Raw genomic sequence first — 19031 nt, 5'->3', positions numbered from 1 at the left:
ACTTAAAGACTGTCCTTACTCAGGCTTTCCACAACATGTAACAGTATCTACTAAAAATCAACTAGCCAGAGCCTGTGCAGAAGATGGAGATAAATAAAATACCACCTTTTCCCAGGAAGAACTCCTATTCTAGTGAGAAAGTTGGACTCTGATCAAATGATCATAAAATAATGGGATATGAGGTTCACCCATATAGTGAGCTAAAGGTCTAACTCACCCAGAGGAGTCAGCAGAGCCTTCACGTAAGAGAACATTGAAATAGAGGTCGGAAGGATGAACAGTCATTCATCAAGTAGAAAAGTAGAAAGACTCTAAGCAGAGGGCACATGTATACCAAAACACTAAACTTCAAAGCATGTGAGGAGTTCAAATGGCAGCCATAGCTGAAACTTATCCTTATTCTAATGTAGACAGCAATTCAGAATGAATATACGTGATGGTCAACTAGAATTTTTACTAGGAATCACTTAAGTCGTCACGATAAGATTTGATTGATCATTTTAAGGCCCTAATTTACTATTCTGATACTTCAAATTTAGCTGATGTTTAGTTCACTATAGAAATTTCCTATAGATAATGATCTATGAGGACTTGCATTTTATTATCCTATAATACCATTTGTAACATTAACTGCAAAACCAGATCATTAATGCTCTGCAAAGGCTTTCAATGCATCAGCAAACAAATGATCTTTGAGTTGTGTCATGACAGCACTGGAAGGCCACTGTGTGAAAAGGTGACTGGAGACAATTACAAACAAAGTAACCCCCACAATACTAAAAGCACAATCTCAAGTAACCTGGCAATAGCTGGGAAACTCTTCTCGAAATATAAGTCAGAAATGGAAAATGTCCTGTTGAATAAAGTGTTCGGCAGGAAACCCCAGGCAGAAGCATAACACTGGGGTGTAAACAATAAACAGATTTCACTTCAAGCAGTTTGGAAAGAGCGTCAGTGTCGTCAAATCAGAAAATCTTCAAACCTGCACACGACTGAAGTTACCAGCAACAGCAGCAACTTTGAAGTGCTAAAAGATAACCGCCAGTAAACAAATCAACATACTTAGACACCGAGAATCTCTCTGATCGCTTCAAACCATAAGATAAACACGTAACTTTCGCGTGAAAGCGAAGCGGGAGGCCGCGGGGGCAGCTCTTGCAACTCCCTTCGCTCTCCGCTCCACGGAGGAAACCGAAGCAACACGTGCAACGTCACTGTCCCAACACAGTCAACCACGCTGATCACCAAGAGAGGGGCCAGATTCGGAGCTAGAACCAGGCTAGGAGTTAAGAAGCAAGGGGAAGAAACCAGGGGAAGAAAGTAAAACAGAAGCAGGAAAGAAGAACAGTATGGACTGGGGAGCGGCGGTCCCACCGACCCTACTGGCGAGCAACGAGAAAAGTCCCTCAGATGCAGACTAATGTCTAGAAAGGGATCTTCTCCTTCGATCTGAGTTTCCCAGGACTCAGCCTAGGCTGCCCCCTCCATGCCCAATGCCACCTGATACCTCCTTTTGGCGCGACCCTTAGGTGAACCAAGGGGGCGCTTCTCAGGAGGCTCCCGGCAAAACTGTGAGGGAACTCCCCGAGCTGCCAAGGGGAGAGTAGCTGCCTGTCGCTTGCGAGGGGAGTGGCCAAAGGCAAAGGTGAGTCGAGAGGGCTCTACCTTACCTGCCGCAGGAGCTTCCACCGGGCAGCACCCAAGGGCGCCGAGACTGCGGGTCCCTGAGCGGCGCCGCTGCTTGTCCGGCCCTCGCCCGCTGAGCGCTCAGCCTGGCCGGCCCCGGCGTCCGCGACTCGAGACTCCATCCGGCTGGAGCTGGCTATACCCGAGATACCGCCGCCACAGCTCCCCCCTGCCAGGACCTGCCTACTTCTTCCCTGTCAGGATCTGTGACGCCAGGCCTCACTCCCACTGCCCTAGCGCGCGCTCTCTCCCCGAATTCCGCATTTCCGGTAGTCGCGTCTCCTTAGCAACCAGGGCAGCGCGGCTCTCGCCACTGCACCATTTTGCTGGTGGCCATCTTGAGTGAGGGCAGACCAGAGGGTGAGGGAACCGTGGCAGACCTAGTGCGACACCGCCCCCTTTGGTTCCCTTCTCTCCTGTTTCATCTCGAGCTCTGAAGACTAGCAAAGAACCAAAAGGCTTATATCTTTGAGCGCTAATGAACCCAGGAGAAATTAAAAAACCATTCCTGACCACAATAAAGATGGCGGAATCCACTTAGTGCTCGTGCCAGACGGGGGTTACGTAGACGGCGTGCTGCAAACCAGCTCCGGGCGGCTCTGGGTAGGCTGTCGTTGTGCTAGCTGCAGGACGCAGGCTTCGGCTGACCGCGCCTGAGGTGGAAGCTGCGCTCCTTCCTGAGAGCTTCGGATTTTCCGGCCTGCCTTCACTCGTTTCGGTGTCTAGAGTCAGACTGACTTTCAATTTGCGTACGTATGGGGGGCGTAGGCTGGGAGTCTCTTCCCTTCACCCCGTCCTCACCCCCACCCAACCATCCCTCAGTCCCTTGATCCTAGCTTTTTGACCGATGTCCCTTCACTGCGTGGCACATGGTACCGCTCCCTCTCACACTCGGATGCACAGGGAAAACGAATAGGTTCTCCCAGGAACACCCATTCGTCTACCCTACCCCTATCCCTAGCCTTGCCTACTGTCTTCTCCCTGTGGGTGAAAGATGGATGGATGGAGGCTGCGGGCACGGATGTAGTGATTTAGGGTCTTTATTTTATTTTCTCTTATTTTACTTTGTTTGTTTTTGCTGGTGTTATCTGCACATCCCCTATCCCCACTCCCCCGTTATTTTGCTGCGACATAGAAAGAGGTTAAGAGGGGCAGGGGCGTCGTAGCGGATCCGAGCTGTGGTAAAGCTGACGCAGTATTGTAGAATACCTTTGATACCGAGGAGCAATTTGTGGAAGACTTGCATGATGACATTCAACAGTGTGCAACATACCTAGATTTTTCCTGCCCTAAAAATAGTAGCCACCGTCTATTGAGTGGTTACTACGTGCCAGGCACTTGGTTAAGATTTTAACATAAATTGTCTCATTCTTAGAACAGCTACTTCATAGAGTAAGTGGGGTCATTATCTCTGTTTTGCAGATGATGAAACTAAGCACAGGTGGTAAGTGCAGGAATGAAGACCTGAACCCAGGTTTCTCTGACTTAACTACTTACTAGCCTTTCTTACCTTGATAGGTTAATAAGCACCAGCTTCCCAACAGAAAACAAATGGCGTCACATTTCATGTGTGCCTCCTGAAGTGTTTTTTGTTTTTTTCAACTAAAGAGCTAAACACCTTTTTGACATTAAAGTCCAGTTGTTGTTATGTCCAGACAGACTTATTGCTCTACTACTTACTGTTCAGGTGACCTGGGGTAGTTGCTTAAACCTTCCTGAGCCACAGTTTGCTCACCTGTAAGGTCAACATCATAATAGCTACTCTATCAGGTCCCTATGAAGTTTAAATTAGATGAAGTATTTAAAAGCATGTGGCACGAAGCAAACACTCAATAAATACTAATCCCTTCTCCTCTACCTTTATTAAGTAATTGGACTTTTCCAGTTTATCCTCCACATACAAACCAAAGATAAGTTCTGAATTATGTGAAATCAAAGCCGTTTTGCCTTTAAAAGCCCTCAGAGTTCCTGAGATGCCTCCATTAAGTCTGTGTATTTATTTGCAAATTTTTATTTTGTTTTTTTCTTTTCTGTTTGTTTTAGTTTGCCCATGTGTGTACCAGAATCAGTGCTGCATAGTTTGAGCCTGACAGGATTGACTTTACAAATGAGATATTTATGTCACATCTGCCAAGAAGTGTGATTTGAATTAAACTTTAACTTTTACAAGTTTTCAGATACTTTGAGTTATCAGCTGTCTGCGGTTATTTGTAACCGGAGGGGTACACGGCCCCAAAGGGGAGGGATAAGAACTGCAGATCTTAGATGCTCTGAGAACCCACTACTATATAATTCCTATGAAAATTATTCATGTGCTGGCAGCCCCAAAGGGAGCATAAACCAGGGACTTTGATATCATGCAGCAGAAGAGCAAATTATTTCTCCAGGCTTTGAAGTATAGTATTCCTCACCTTGGGAAATGCATGCAGAAACAGCACGTGAATCACTGTAACTTTGCTGATCATTATTACAATAGAATAAAATTGAAAAAATATCACCTAACCAAGTGTCTGCAGAATAAACCCAGGATATCAGAGTTAGCAAGAAACATCCCAAGTCGGAACTTCTCATGTAAGGTATGGACTGTTTAAGTTAACCTATGTGTAGGCCTTTAAGATTAATTTTAGTTTAAAAATAAAGAATGGGTTGGATATCAGTTACTCATTTTCTCAGTAATTCTGGTTTGATTTTTTAAATATTCAGGCTTAATTGTCTGTAGTCATATATAAGTATAAAAGAATATATACATATATATTTATAGAGCTCTAATGTAATATATAAAAATGTAAATTTATAAAAAATGATTCACCTTAAGAACTCCTTATTGTGCCTACCAGTGCAATTCAAAGTATAATTTGGCTTTCTAAAATTCCTAGACTAACATAATAGCTCTTAATAAAAATCTAATAATATGCTGATTGTTTTATGAATCCCAAATTAGGAAACTTCAGTAAAGACCATGTAATTGTGTTACTTCTCTGTAAAAAAAAAAAAAAAAAAAAAAAGAAAAAACGATTTGCATTTTATACCACTTGTGTCCTTCAGGAAGATGCTTTCAGACCATTGTACTCTGGCCAGACCCCAAGCCGTGGGCATGACCTCAACCTTGAGGACCTTTTGCCCTTGTATGTAGAATGACCACATATCCTGGGTTGCCTCCGACAGTCTCAGTCTACACATATTTTCCCTATGTTATTATTAATAGTGTCCCCTTTCCTCTCAGAAGTGTCTTGGTTAGGATAGTAAATTATATGTGCATCCTAATTATTTGAGATTAAGCTATTTATGCTGCTCTTTGACACCCCTCCCCTACCTCATACTTGCTATGTTCCTTAGGTTCCTTAAGTTGTGTTTAGGGGTGATATTCTTGCAATATTTAATGTATTTTGTTATGTTAATATCTTAATTTCTGGTTTTAATTGTTTTGTTACGTACTAATATTTTTAGTCTGTTTTGGCTTTTTTTTTTTTTTTTTTGCGAGGGCTTTCTCTAGTTGTGGCAAGTGGGGGCCACTCTTCATCACGGTGCGCGGGCCTCTCACTATCACGGCCTCTCTCGTTGCGGAGCACAGGCTCCAGACGCGCAGGCTCAGCAGTTGTGGCTCACGGGCCAAGTTGCTCCGCGGCATGTGGGATCTTCCCAGACCAGGGCTCGAACCCGTGTCCGCTGCATTGGCAGGCAGATTCTCAACCACTGTGCCACCAGGGAAGCCCTTGGCTTATTTTTTATTGTAGTAAAATATATGTAACAAAATTTTCCACTTTAACCATTTTTAAGTGTATAATTCAGTGGCATTAATTACATCACAGTGTTGTACAGCTGTTACCACTATTTGCAAAACCCTGTCCTCACCTGAAAAAAATACACCCATTAAGCAAGAACTCCCCACTGCTGCTTTCCTGAGCCCCTGGAAACCTTTAATCTACTTTCTGTCTCTATGAATTTCCCTATTCTAGATAATTCATATAAGTGGAATTATATAATATTTATCCTTTTGTGTTTGGCTTATTTCACTTAGCATAATGTTTTCAAGGTTCATTCATATTGTAGCATATCTGGGAAGTTTGTTCCTTTTAGTGGCTGAATAATATTCCATTATATGTATATACTACATTTTGTTTATCCATTCATCTGTTGATAGACACTTGAGCAGCTTCATCTGTTTATAAAAATGATATTTTTAATATTCTACTCAATTATTCTGGTTTTTAATTTAATTTTTGCTCTTTTTGTAGCTCATACTTATTTGTTATGGGGAGTTTGGGGGGAGTTTTGTTGTTGTTTGCTTTCAACTTTTTATCTGTTAGTCCTAGACTTTTACTTTACTCTTTACACTTCAGTCATTCAAATTTTTCTTTTTATAGCATCTTAGTTTAGCACTATCTTTCTGTACTCACTCAAATTTTTTATGTCTTTTATTTCATTTTTATCTTCTGTGTGTGTGTATTTGCACACGGGTCCTACTTTAGAAAGATAAACTTTAAAATTTTACCTATTGGACACATTTTAGCATTTAGATCTTTTTACTTTGAATTGTGTTTAGAACATTTTGTCATCTTGTACTTTTATCTTAAGTCTTAGTTTATAAATAGTAGGCAGGAATTAACATCAGAGTGACAGCTGTGAGATTAGCTCACACCCTGTGCAGGAGTTTGACTATTTTTTCCCTCCATTTGTCCCTGAAGCAACTTTTCAGTTCTCTTTCATGGAATCCTGTCACCTGGAAGCTTTAACCTGATTCAATGACTCCAAGAAAAGGAGCTTTATTAGTAATTCTTTCACCTGGTAGTGGTCCTGCTTTCACATGTCATATATCAACCATTCTTTCTGTGAGAAATGATATGATCTAAAAACTGTGGTCTCTGTCCTTTACGATCTCTGGGATCTGAGGAAGCTGTGAAGAGACCTGTAGGCAAGAATGCACACTTAAGTAAACATCCAGTCAGTTCCAACTTTGTCCACTCTAATGGGAACAACAAAGTAGAAAAATAATTAGTGCCTGTAGACAAATTAAAATATATTTACTTAAAGACTTATAAGATAAGTTAACTAAAGAGTAAGAGAGGGCAGCTAGTGTAATATCATAGAAATGCCAGAAATCAAGAGATCTAGCCATCACTGGTGTGTCTGTGAACTAGTCAGGACTCTTTCTGACTGGAAATAAAGGGGGGAGTTTCAACTTGGTGTTCTCTAAAAGTCCTCCGAATGCTAAAATTTCATGATTTTATATCTCTACCTTGTTACCTTACCAACAAATTGTCATCTATACGTTTGGGACTCTAGTACCAACTCCTGCAGTCAGGCTGTGTATCAGAAATCCTGGGGAACTTTTTAGAAATGCAAATTCCTGGATCTCACCCCGCATCTGCTGGATCAGAATCTCTAATGGCTGAGGCCTAGGGATCTCTTTTTTTGTTTTGTTTTAAGTTCCTCAAGTAATTCTGAAATTCCCAGTCTGCCAGTGACAGTGGACCTGCATTTAGGAACTAGACATGTTTGTGATCAAATGTTGCTGACCTAAACCTCATTGAATTCATTTAGTTCTGAAGTTCTTACTGGCAGACACCTTGACTTTCCATTTTACATTAGCCACATGGCAAGAGGAACTTATTCCATTATGCTCATGCACCAGCTAGTAATATTCAAAGACTAGCATCAAACCAAACACCACATTTCTTTATCTTTCACATCATCCTATTCTGCTTTGCCTACAAAAATAATTCCTAAAATCTTTGATCATGATAAATTGAATGATACACAAAAGGAAAACCAAGTAAGGAAAAGAAAATGTTTAAACATTTGTTCATTGACTCTCTGCAGTATAGATGAGCAGTTCTTACAGTAGTTTCTAAGATAGATAGGTTGACAGATACCTCCTTCACTGGCACTACTGATCTGTGATTTGTGGGATCACTGGTTCTGACAGGTTCAAAGCATCATCAGGAAAGAAGGAAAACTCACGAAAGCCAGAAAGAAAAGAAAAATTGTACTCTCAAAATAGATGTGTGTTTTTTTTTTTTAATAATAGTTCACGGAGTGGGACTGCATTGTAGCTACCACTTTTTTTTTTAATTTTATTTTTTTATACAGCAGGTTCTTATTAGTCATCCATTTTATACACATCAGTGTATACATGTCAATCCCAATCTCCCAATTCATCCCACCACCACCCCCCACCCCCACCACTTTCCCCCCTTGGTGTCCAAACGTTTGTTCTCTACATCTGTGTCTCAATTTCTGCTCTGCAAACCGGTTCATCTGTACCATTTTCTAGGTTCCACATATGTGCGTTAATATACGATATTTGTTTTTCTCTTTCTGACTTGCTTCATTCTGTATGACAGTCTCTAGATGCATCCACGTCTCTACAAATGACCCAATTTCGTTCCTTTTTATGGCTGAGTAATATTCCATTGTATATATGTACCACATTTTTTTTTTGATGGTTACATTTTTAATTTTATTTATTTATTTATTTATTTATTTATTTTTGGCTGTGTTGGGGCTTCGTTTCTGTGCGAGGGCTTTCTCTAGTTGCGGCAAGCGGGGGCCACTCTTCATCGCGGTGTGTGGGCCTCTCACTGTCGCGGCCTCTCGTTGCGGAGCACAAGCTTCAGACGCGCAGGCTCAGTAGTTGTCGCTCACGGGCCTAGTTGCTCCGCGGCATGTGGGATCCTCCCAGACCAGGGCTCGAACCCGTGTCCCCTGCATTGGCAGGCAGATTCTCAACCACTGCACCACCAGGGAAGCCCTGTACCACATCTTCTTTATCCATTCGTCTGTTGATGGGCATTTAGGTTGCGTCCATGACCTGGCTATTGTAAATAGTGCTGCAATGAACATTGGGGTGCATGTGTCTTTTTGAATTATGGTTTTCTCTGGGTATATGCCCAGTAGTGGGATTGCTGGGTCATATGGTAATTCTAATTTTAGTTTTTTAAGGAACCTCCATACTGTTCTCCATAGTAGCTGTATCAATTTACATTCCCACCAGCAGTGCAAGAGGGTTCCCTCTCTCCACACCCTCTCCAGCATTTGTTGTTTGTAGATTTTCTGATGATACCCATTCTAACCAGTGTGAGGTGGTACCTCATTGTAGTTTTGATTTGCATTCCTCTAACAATTAGTGATGTTGAGCAGCTTGTCATGTACCTCTTGGCCATCTATATGTCTTCTTTGGAGAAATGTCTATTTAGGTCTTCTGCCCATTTTTGGATTGGGTTGTTTGTTTTTCTAATGTTTAACTGCATGAGCTGTTTATATATTTTGGAGATTAATCTTTTGTCCGTTGATTCGTTTGCAAATACTTTCTCCCATTCTGAGGGTTGTCTTTTCGTCTTGTTTATGGTTTCCTTTGCTGTGCGAAAGCTTTTAAGTTTCACTAGGTCCCATTTGTTTATTTTTGTTTTTATTTCCATTACTCTAGGAGGTGGATCAAAAAAGATCTTGCTGTGATTTATGTCAAAGAGTGTTCTTCCTATGTTTTCCTCTAAGAGTTTTATAGTGCCCAGTCTTACATTTAGGTCTGTTATCAATTTTGAGTTTATTTTTGTGTATGGTGTTAGGGAGTGTTCTAATTTCATTCTTTTACAAGGAGCTGTCCAATTTTCCCAGCACCACTTGTTTAAGACACTGTCTTTTCTCCATTTTATATCCTTGCCTCCTTTGTCATAGATTAGTTGACCATAGGTGCGTGGGTTTATCTCTGGGCTTTCTATTCTGTTCCATTGAGCTATATTTCTGTTTTTGTGCCAGTAGCATATTGTCTTGATTACTGTAGCTTTGTAGTATAGTCTGAAGTCAGGGAGTCTGATTCCTCCAGCTCCATTTTTTTCCCTCAAGACTGCTTTGGCTATTTGGGGTCTTTTGTGTCTCCATACACATTTTAAGATTTTTTGTTCTAGTTCTGTAAAAAAAAAAAAAAAAAAAAAAAAATGCCATTGGTAATTTGATAGGGATTGCATTGAATCTGTAGATTGCTTTGGGTGGTATAGTCATTTTCACAATATTGATTCTTCCAATCCAAGAACATGGTATATCTCTCCATCTGTTGGTATCATCTTTAATTTCTTTCATCAGTGTCTTATAGTTTTCTGCATACAGGTCTTTTGTCTCCCTAGGTAGGTTTATTCCTAGGTATTTTATTCTTTTTGTTGCAATGGTAAATGGGAGTGTTTCCTTAATTTCTCTTTCAGATTTTTCATCATTAGTGTATAGGAATGCAAGAGATTTCTGTGCATTAATTTTGTATCCTGCAACTTTACCAAATTCATTGATTAGCTCTAGTAGTTTTCTGGTGGCATCTTTAGGATTCTCCCTGTATAGTATCATGTCATCTGCAAACAGTGACAATTTTACTTCTTGTTTTCCAATTTGTATTCCTTTTATTTCTTTTTCTTCTCTGATTGCCGTGGCTAGGACTTCCAAAACTATGTTGAATAATAGTGGTGAGAGTGGACATCCTTGTCTTGTTCCTGATCTTAGAGGAAATGCTTTCAGTTTTTCACCATTGAGAATGATGTTTGCTGTGGTTTTGTCGTATATGGCCTTTATTATGTTGAGGTAGTTTCCCTCTATGCCCACTTTCTGGAGAGTTTTTATCATAAATGAGTGTTGAATTTTGTCAAAAGCTTTTTCTGCATCTATTGAGATGATCATATGGTTTTTCTTCTTCAGTTTGTTAATATGGTGTATCACATTGATTGATTTGCGTATATTGAAGAATCCTTGCATCCCTGGGATAAATCCCACTTGATCATGGTGTATGATCTTTTTAATGTGTTGTTGGATTCTGTTTGCTAGTATTTTGTTGAGGATTTTTGCATCTATATTCATCAGTGATATTGGTCTGTAATTTTCTGTTTTTGTAGTATCTTTGTCTGGTTTTGGTATCAGGGTGATGGTGACCTCGTAGAATGAGTTTGGGAGTGTTCCTTCCTCTGCAGTTTTTTTGAGGAGTTGGAGAAGGGTGGGTGTTAGCTCTTCTCTAAATGTTTGATAGAATTCACCTGTGAAGCCATCTGGTCCTGGACTTTTGTATGTTGGAAGATTTTTAATCACAGTTTTAATTTCATTACTTGTGATTGGTCTGTTCATATTTTCTGTTTCTTCCTGGTCCAATCTTGGAAGGTTATACGTTTGTAAGAATTTGTCCATTTTTTCCAGGTTGTCCATTTTATTGGCTTGTAGTAGTCTCTTAGGATGCTTTGCATTTCTGCGGTGTCTGTTGTAACTTCTCCTGTTTCATTTCTAATTTTATTGATTTGAGTCCTCTCCCTCTTTTTCTTGATGAGTCTGGCTAATGGTTTATCAATTTTGTTTATGTTCGCAAAGAACCAGCTTTTAGTTCTATTGATCTTTGCTATTGCTTTCTTTGTTTCTATTTCATTTATTTCTGCTCTGATCTTGATGATTTCTTTCCTTCTGCTAACTTTGGGTTTTGTTTGTTTTTCTTTCTCTAGTTCCTATAGGTGTAAAGTTAGATTGTTTATTTGAGATGTTTCTTGTTTCTTGAGGTAGGCTTATATAGCTATAACTTTCCCTCTTAGAACTGCTTTTGCTGCATCCCATAGGTTTTGGATTGTCGTGTTTTCATTGTCATTTGTCACTCGGTATTTTTTGATTTCCTCTTTGATTTCTTCAGTGATCTCTTGGTTATTTAGTAACATATTGTTTAGCCTCCATGTGTTTGTGTTTTTACTTTTTTTTCCCTGTAATTGATTTCTAATCTCATAGCATTGTGGTCAGAAAAGATGCTTGATATGATTTCAGTTTTCTTAAATTTACTGAGGCTTGATTTGTGACCCAAGATGTGATCTATCCTGGAGAATGTTCTGTGCGCAGTTGAAAAGAAAGTATAATCTGCTATTTTTGGATGGAATGTCCTATAAACATCAGTTAAATCTATCTGGTCTATTGTGTCATTTAAAGCTTGTGTTTCCTTATTAATTTTTTGTTTGGATGATCTGTCCATTGGTGTAAGTGAGGTGTTAAATTCCCCCACTATTATTGTGTTACTGTTGATTTCCTCTTTTAGAGCTGTTACCAGTTGCCTTATGTATTGAGGTGCTCCTATGTTGGGTGCATGTATATTTATAATTGGTATATCTTCTTCTTGGATTGATCCTTTGATTATTATGTAGTGTCCTTCCTTGTCTATTGTAACATTTTTTTTTTAAAGTCTATTTTATCTGATACGAGTATTGCTACTCCAGCTTTCTTTTGATTTCCATTTGCATGGAATATCTTTTTCCATCCCCTCACTTTCAGTCTATATGTGTCCCTAGGTCTGAAGTGGGTCTCTTGTAGACAGCATATATATGGGTCTTGTTTTTTTATCTATTCAGCAAACCTGTGTCTTTTGGTTGGAACATTTTATCCATTCACGTTTAAGGTAATTATTGATATGTATGTTCCTATGACCATTTTCTTAATTGTTTTGGGTTTGTTTTTGTAGGTCCTTTTTTTTTCTTGTGTTTCCCACTTAGAGGAGTTCCTTTAGCATTTGTTGTAGAGCTGGTTTGGTGGTGCTGAATTCTCTTAGCTCTTGCTTGTCTGTAAAGCTTTTGATTTCTCCATCGAATCTGAATGAGATCCTTGCCGGTTAGAGTAATCTTGGTGGTAGGTTCTTCCCTCTCATCACTTTAAGTATATCATGCCACTCCCTTCTGGCTTGTAGAGTTTCTGCTGAGAATTAGCTGTTAACCTTATGGGAGTTCAGTTGTATGTTATTTGTCGTTTTTCCCTTGCTGCTTTCAATAATTTTTCTTTGTCTTTAATTTTTGCCAATTTGATTACTATGTGTCTTGGCATGTTTCTCCTTGGGTTTATCCTAATGGGACTCTCTGCGCTTCCTGGACTTGGGTGGCTGTTTCTTTTCCCATGTTAGGGAAGTTTTCGACTATAATTTTTTCAAATATTTCTTGGGTCCTTTCTCTCTTTCTTTTCTCCTTCTGGGACCCCTATAATTCGAATGTTGTTGCGTTTAATGTTGTTCCAGAGGTCTCTTAGGCTGTCTTCATTTGTTTTCATTCTTTTTTCTCTATTCTGTTCCACAGCAGTGAATTCCACCATTCTGTCTTCCAGGTCACTTATCCGTTCTTCTGCCTCAGTTATTCTGCTATTGATTCCTTCTAGTGTGTTTTTCATTTCAGTTATTGTATTCTTCATCTCTGTTTGTTTGTTCTTTAATTCTTCTAGATCTTTATTAAACATTTCTTGCATCTTCTCGATCTTTGCCTCCATTCTTTTTCTGACGTCCTGGATCATCTTCACTGTCATTACTCTGAATTCTGTTTCTGAAAGATTGCCTCCGTTTTGCTTAGTTGTTTTTCCAGGGTTTTATCTTGTTCCTTCATCTGGTACATAGCTCTCTGCCTTTTCATCTTGTCTATCTTTCTGTTAATGTGGTGTTTGTTCCACAGGCTGCCGGATTGTACGTAGCTACCACTTCTTTATTTTTTGTTTTTTTCTCCACTTTCCATTTACTCTTTAACCTGCTGAAGTATGGCTCCCCTCCTCCATTAAAACCTCTGTCATTGTCACCAAAGATGTAATATATTTCAACCTAGTAGACACTTCCCTTTTCTCATCTCAGAGGTGCTCTCAGCAGATTTGATATGCTTGACCATTCCCTCCTTGAAACACTCTTTTGGCCTCTTGACTCCATGTTTTCCTCCTACTTTACAAACCAACCCTTCTCAATCTCCTTTTCTAACTTTTCTTCCATATGACTTCTCAACTGCGAAGTTTCTCAGGGCTTGGTCCTGGCGCTTTTTTCTCTCCTTAATTTCTTCCTAAGTAATTTTGTCCATTCCCATGGACTTAGTACCATAACAGTTATTATCTTCATCCCAGACTCACCTCTGTGCTGCACAGAATTAATCTCCAGTTGGACATCTTACTGACTTCTCAGACTGTCCACAGTTGAACTTCAACTCTCCCAGCCCTGACTCAGCTCTTCTTTATCTCATTGCTCTGTACTCAAGGCAGAACATGGGGAAACATATTTTATTCCTCCTGTTCCTTTACCCTGCCATCACATCTGTTAACAGTGCATACCAAACTAGCTTCATGATTTTTACTATGTCACTATACCATCTAGCCTATTATTTACTTAATTATTTTTGTTTAACCAACTTGTCTCATCCCAAGGAATAATAGTAAGTCACCAGTCTGATGTGCTAGTTATATTCTTTCTAATTAAATATTCATATACCCCAAGTCATGTATACCATCATGTGTGACATGCTTTCAGAAACACATTGCATTAACCTCCAAAATGTATGGTGAATCTGTCCATATTTTTCCATCTATACCATCATCACTCAGTTATCTTTCACCTGGACAACTGGTGAAGCCACCTAACTAGGTTTCTTGCTTTCCTCTTCCCTTCCAACACATTTTCATACATTTGGAAGAGTGATCTTAAAATATAAATTAAATCATGTCACTCTGTAGCTTAAAACCCTTCCAGAAGTTCTTAACACATAAACATAAACTCCATTTTCCTAGTCATGTTCCCCAAGACTCTGCAAGATCTAGCCCCGATCTCATTTCTTGCCACTTTGCCCACATTCACTTTGGTCAAGCTACAACGGTCATCTCCTGGATCAAAGAACAGAACTCTTTCCCATCTATCTCAGGACCTTTACATACGAATCCCTAATCCCATTCACGCCTGCATGTCTAGTTCCTTTTCCTATTTTATGTCTTGATTAAATGTTACCTCCTGAGAAAGGCCATTTCTGACCATGGTAATCAAAGTAACTGAAGCTCATTTTTAACCTTAACCTTGTTTCCTTCTTACTACTTTACCACAATTATTACTTCATTTGTCAGTGTCCTTTTTTGTTTTGTCTTCCCAGCTAAAATGTAAACTCCATAAGGGCAGGGTCCATGTCTGTCAGTTCAATATTGCTTCCCTATTGTCTGAGACAGTGCATGACATAGTAATAAATACTGTTGAGTGAATGACTGTCCCCATAAATAGGGGCCTACGTGTATTTTATAGAATGCCATTCTGTGGGTTGCAGTGTAATTCTTGAACCTAAGTCCCCAAATAAAGGATTGAGCTAGACAAAATAGAAAGGACTGAGAGTGTAGTTAAGGTAATACCAGGCACAGGGAGCAACATTTGTAAGAGCCCCACATTGAGAGAGGGCAATCCCTACAAGTACTGTAGCCAAAATGGTCAAAGATGAACCAGAAGAAGTAAGCAGGGGCCAGATCATGTATAGGCAGTTGTGTAAATCTTGTGAGAAATTTGAACTGCATCCTAAAAGCAATAGAAAGTCATTGAAAAATGTAGATTCAATCAGATTTGCATTTTAGAAGAATCACTCTGACAGAATTGCAGAAAATAGATTGGAAGTAGAAAGCCTTGTCAGTAAGGTGAATGAAGATGAGAGCCTAAACTAAGGACATAGCCAGAAAAATGGAGAAAAGTGTAAGATTTGAGGGAGGATTGAAGAGATAGAATCAGTCAAACTTCACAGTTACAGAGTGATTACATTTAATTTGGGGCATTTTAGTAGAATAGTAGAGAACATAGGGTGATAATCTCTGATCTATTTGGATTCTAAAATCCAGAAGTCCCTTACAAAAGTATTTACTTATTATTTTTTTTTGGCAAAACCTGACCTAAACTGACACAAAGCTACTCTGATCTTTATTTATCCCACTTAGTAGAGTTCCCCAACCAGGGATTGAACCTGGGCCACGGGAGTGAAAGCACTGAGTCCTAACTGCTGAACTGCCAGGGAATTCCCTCCGATTTCTTATTGTATTTGATTACAGGGTGATATCCCCCTTACTGGGATAGACATCATGTTAACTTCTCAAAATCACAACATTTGAAAACACATGTGGATCGTCTTTATGTTTCAAACAGACTTATTTCACAGTCACACGTATAGCCTTACCATTACTCAGATGTTAAGGCTGAGGAAGGAGAAGGAGTAAATGTAACTCACTACTGATGTGGAGATTTTACTCATCAGCTGGATATATGAGTCTGGAAGTTGGGAAGAGTGTTCCATGTGTAGGTAGTGGTTGAAGCCATAAAAGGCATGACACTGTATTTACTTCTATGCTATTTATTATTATTATATAATTATTATTATTTAAATTTTTGTCCTCTTTCCATTAGATTGGGAAGTCCCTGAAGACAAGAATTTTACAATGTACATCTTTATATGCCCAACATGTAGCATTAATGACTGCCACATACTAGATAAGCAATAAATGTTTGTGAATGAGTTATTGAATGAATGATTTTTTCTTTTCATGTAACCATAAATTTTATTGCTTGAAGAAAGACCAAAGAAATCATCTAGTCTGAGCTTTCTTTAGGTCTTTGGTCTATTTTGAATTAATTTTTTGTATGTGCTGTGAAGGGTTGGAGTTTGACTTCATTATTTTGCTTGTGAATATCCACTTAGCCCAGCATCATTTGTTGAAAAGACTGTTCTTTTCCCATCTAATTTTCTTAGCACGCTTATCAAAAATCTACTGACCATAAATGTAAGGGTTTATTTCTGGATTGTCAGTTCTATCCTGTTGATCTGTATGTCTGTCCTTAGGCCACTACTACACTCTTGATTGCCATAGCATTCTAGTAATTTTTGAAATCAGGAAATGTGTGAGTTCTTTCTTTACAAATGAAAAAACTAAAGTCACTGAGCCCAAGATAAAATTTTAAAAAATTATAAAAATTAATGGAGTCAGAACCAAACCTCAGGTAACCTGATTCACATCACCTTTCTTTTAAATATCTTTTATTATAAGTCACTACAGATATAAACAAAGAGAGAGAGAATACCATAGCAAATACCCATGTATCCACTACTCAGTATGACTTTTTTCTTAACCAAAAAAGTTACAGATGTATTTGAAGACTCCTATGTACGTCCCTGATCACATTATCTTCCTTACCTCCCCAGTGGTGATCATTGTCCTTAACCTCTTTCCATTCTATTTTTATGTAATTTGGTAGCATATATATTTGTATCCACTGATGATATATAATATTGTTTTGCATGTTTTACAACTTTAGGTAAATAATGCACATATAATTGTATAACTTGCTTTGCTGTTCAACATTCTGATTTTGAGGTTCCACATTAATATATGTATCTCTGTTTCATTTTTTACAACTGCTGCGTAGTATTCTATGATATGCCACAATTAATCTGTTTTCTTTGGACAAGCATGTAGGTTGTTTGCAATTTCCAGACTTACCCAAAAAAAGCTGCAGAGCACAATCTTGTATGTATCTCCTTATCCATGTGTGCTTGTCTTTCTCTAGAGTCTGTATCTAGAATTGGAATTCCTAATTGTATTCACATCGTAATGTTTCTTGTTAAATTAATTTCTGAATTGATAGAACTATCTTACACTCAAGATAGAAAGGAATATATAAGAATTCTATCTCTATATCTTGAATAACATTTGATATTATCAGACCTTTTTGCCCTGCTGATGGGTAAATAGTATGTCATTGTTGCTTAATTTTCATTGCCCTAATGATGAGGTTGAGCATCTTTTCATATGTTTATTGACACCGTAGGTTTTGTCTTCCTGAATTGCTTATTGATGATGTTTGACCGTTTTTCCTATTGAGTTTGTCTTTTTCTTACTGATTCATAGGAGTTTTTTACATATCCTTTGTCTTTTATTTGTGCATAGATATCTTCTCTATATTTGTGCTGTCTTTTCACTTTGTTTATGATGTCTTTTGTTAAATAAGTCTTTAAATTTTTATGTTTTGTGCTCTCTACGTTTCATTCAATTCAGCAATTATTTGTTGAACACCTACTATGCATCATTCTACCCATTGAGTATATAGCATTGAGCAAAGGAAACAAAGATACCTGCCTTCATGGAGCTTATCATTCTGCTTCTAGGGAGAGAGAAAGAATAAAGAAATATGTGAGTAAAATATAAAGTATGTCAGAGGCAATAAGCACAATGAAAAATAAAATAGGACAAGGAAAGATTAGATAGGCCATGTTGGGATAGGGTGAACTGTGATTTTAGTGGAGTGGTCAAGGCAAGCCTAACTGAGATGACATTTGAGCAATAGCTTCAAGTAGGTGTTTGGGCATAGGACACAGTAAGTTCTAAGAAAGTGAGGTGAGAGCAAGCCTGACATATTCAAGAAACATCAAAGAGGCCAGTGTGGCTCAGAGTAAGTGGATGAGGGAGGAATGTAGTAGCAGATGAGGTCAGCAAGGTAATGGGGCAAGATCCTTTAGGCTCTTGTAGACCATTATAAGGATTTTTCCTCTTGAATGAGATGGGAAAACCATTGGATGAGGATTTGAGTGAAGGAGTGATATAATCTGACTTCAGGCTCACTCTAGTTCCTTTGTTGAAAATAGACTGTGGAAGGTAGAGGCAGAAACAGAGCATTTTGGCTATTGCAGTAATCCAAAGGAGAAACGATACTGGTACCACCAGAATAGTACAAGTGTGAGAAGTGGTCAGATTCTAGATATATCTTGAAAGTAGAATTGACAAGGTTTGCAGATCACTTGATTGTGGCAAGAGAGAAAGGCAAAGAAGACTAATACTTTCAAGCATGAGCAGCTTGGAAAGAGAGTTATTTATGAAAATAGGAAAGATTGCCTACAGAACAGGAGATTTTTGTGGGGAGAGGGTACATGGGGAAATTGGATGTTCAGTTTTAGACATTTTTTGACATACTTGTTAGATATATAAATTTAGGAGTCCTCTGCACGTAAATAGCTTTTAATGTCATGAGACTGGATGAGATCACCAAAGGAATTAGTGCACACTATAGGTAAAGAAGTGGTCCAGGGTATTTTGATGGTAAGAGCCAAGGAGTTGAGTAGGAACTAGCTAAAGACACTGAGAAGGGCCAGTGAGATAGGAGGCAAACAATGAGAATGAGGTGTCCTGGAAGCCAAGTGAAGAACAGTGTTTTTAGGAGGAGGAAGTGATCAACTGTTTCATAATGCTGATAGGTCAAGTACTGTGAATACCTAGAATTAACATTTGTACTTTGTGATGTAGTGGCCATCAGTGACCTTTTTTTTAAATGAAGTAATGTCTTATTTTTTTTAATTATTATTTTATATTGGAGTATAGTTCATTAACAGTGTTGTGTTTCAGGTGTACAGCAAAGTGATTCAGTTATACATATACATGTATCTATTCTTTTTCAAATTCTTTTCCCACTTAGGTTATTACAGAATATTGAGCAGAGTTCCCTGTGCTGTCCTTGTTTGTTATCTATTTTTTTATTTTTTTTTAAGTTTTTTTTAATTTATTGATTGATTGCTTGATTGCTGTGTTGGGTCTTCATTTCTGTGCTAGGGCCC

The 19031-nt window shown here is 38.7% G+C and overlaps 2 protein-coding genes across 8 annotated transcripts in view; one reads left to right on the top strand and one right to left on the bottom strand.

Moving 5' to 3' along the window:
• CAMKMT (calmodulin-lysine N-methyltransferase) overlaps window positions 1–1892 on the bottom strand; it is a 399695-nt gene extending 397803 nt beyond the window's left edge. For both annotated transcript variants that reach the window (XM_061210698.1, XM_061210699.1), the window contains exon 1: window positions 1671–1892. In XM_061210698.1, coding sequence (XP_061066681.1) covers window positions 1671–1808 — 138 coding nt within the window. In that variant the 5' untranslated portion in view covers window positions 1809–1892. The remainder of the gene's footprint in view (window positions 1–1670) is intronic.
• A 397-nt stretch (window positions 1893–2289) lies between these two features.
• The window catches only part of PREPL (prolyl endopeptidase like), a 56010-nt gene continuing 39268 nt past the window's right edge, over window positions 2290–19031 (top strand). For 3 of the 6 annotated variants that reach the window (XM_061211433.1, XM_061211436.1, XM_061211432.1), the window contains exon 1: window positions 2290–2435. Coding sequence is in view for 1 of the 6 variants with exons in the window: in XM_061211431.1 (XP_061067414.1) it covers window positions 4044–4262 (219 nt within the window). In the remaining 5 variants the exon portion in view is untranslated. Of the gene's footprint in view, window positions 2436–3729; window positions 4263–19031 lie in introns of all 6 variants that reach the window. The other 3 variants (XM_061211435.1, XM_061211434.1, XM_061211431.1) reach the window with 2 other exon arrangements.

This window comes from Eubalaena glacialis, chromosome 14 (assembly GCF_028564815.1).
Source record: "Eubalaena glacialis isolate mEubGla1 chromosome 14, mEubGla1.1.hap2.+ XY, whole genome shotgun sequence".
Lineage (NCBI taxonomy): Eukaryota > Metazoa > Chordata > Mammalia > Artiodactyla > Balaenidae > Eubalaena > Eubalaena glacialis.
The sequence above is the reverse complement of the archived record's forward strand: the minus strand, read 5'-3'. Positions and strand labels throughout refer to the sequence as shown.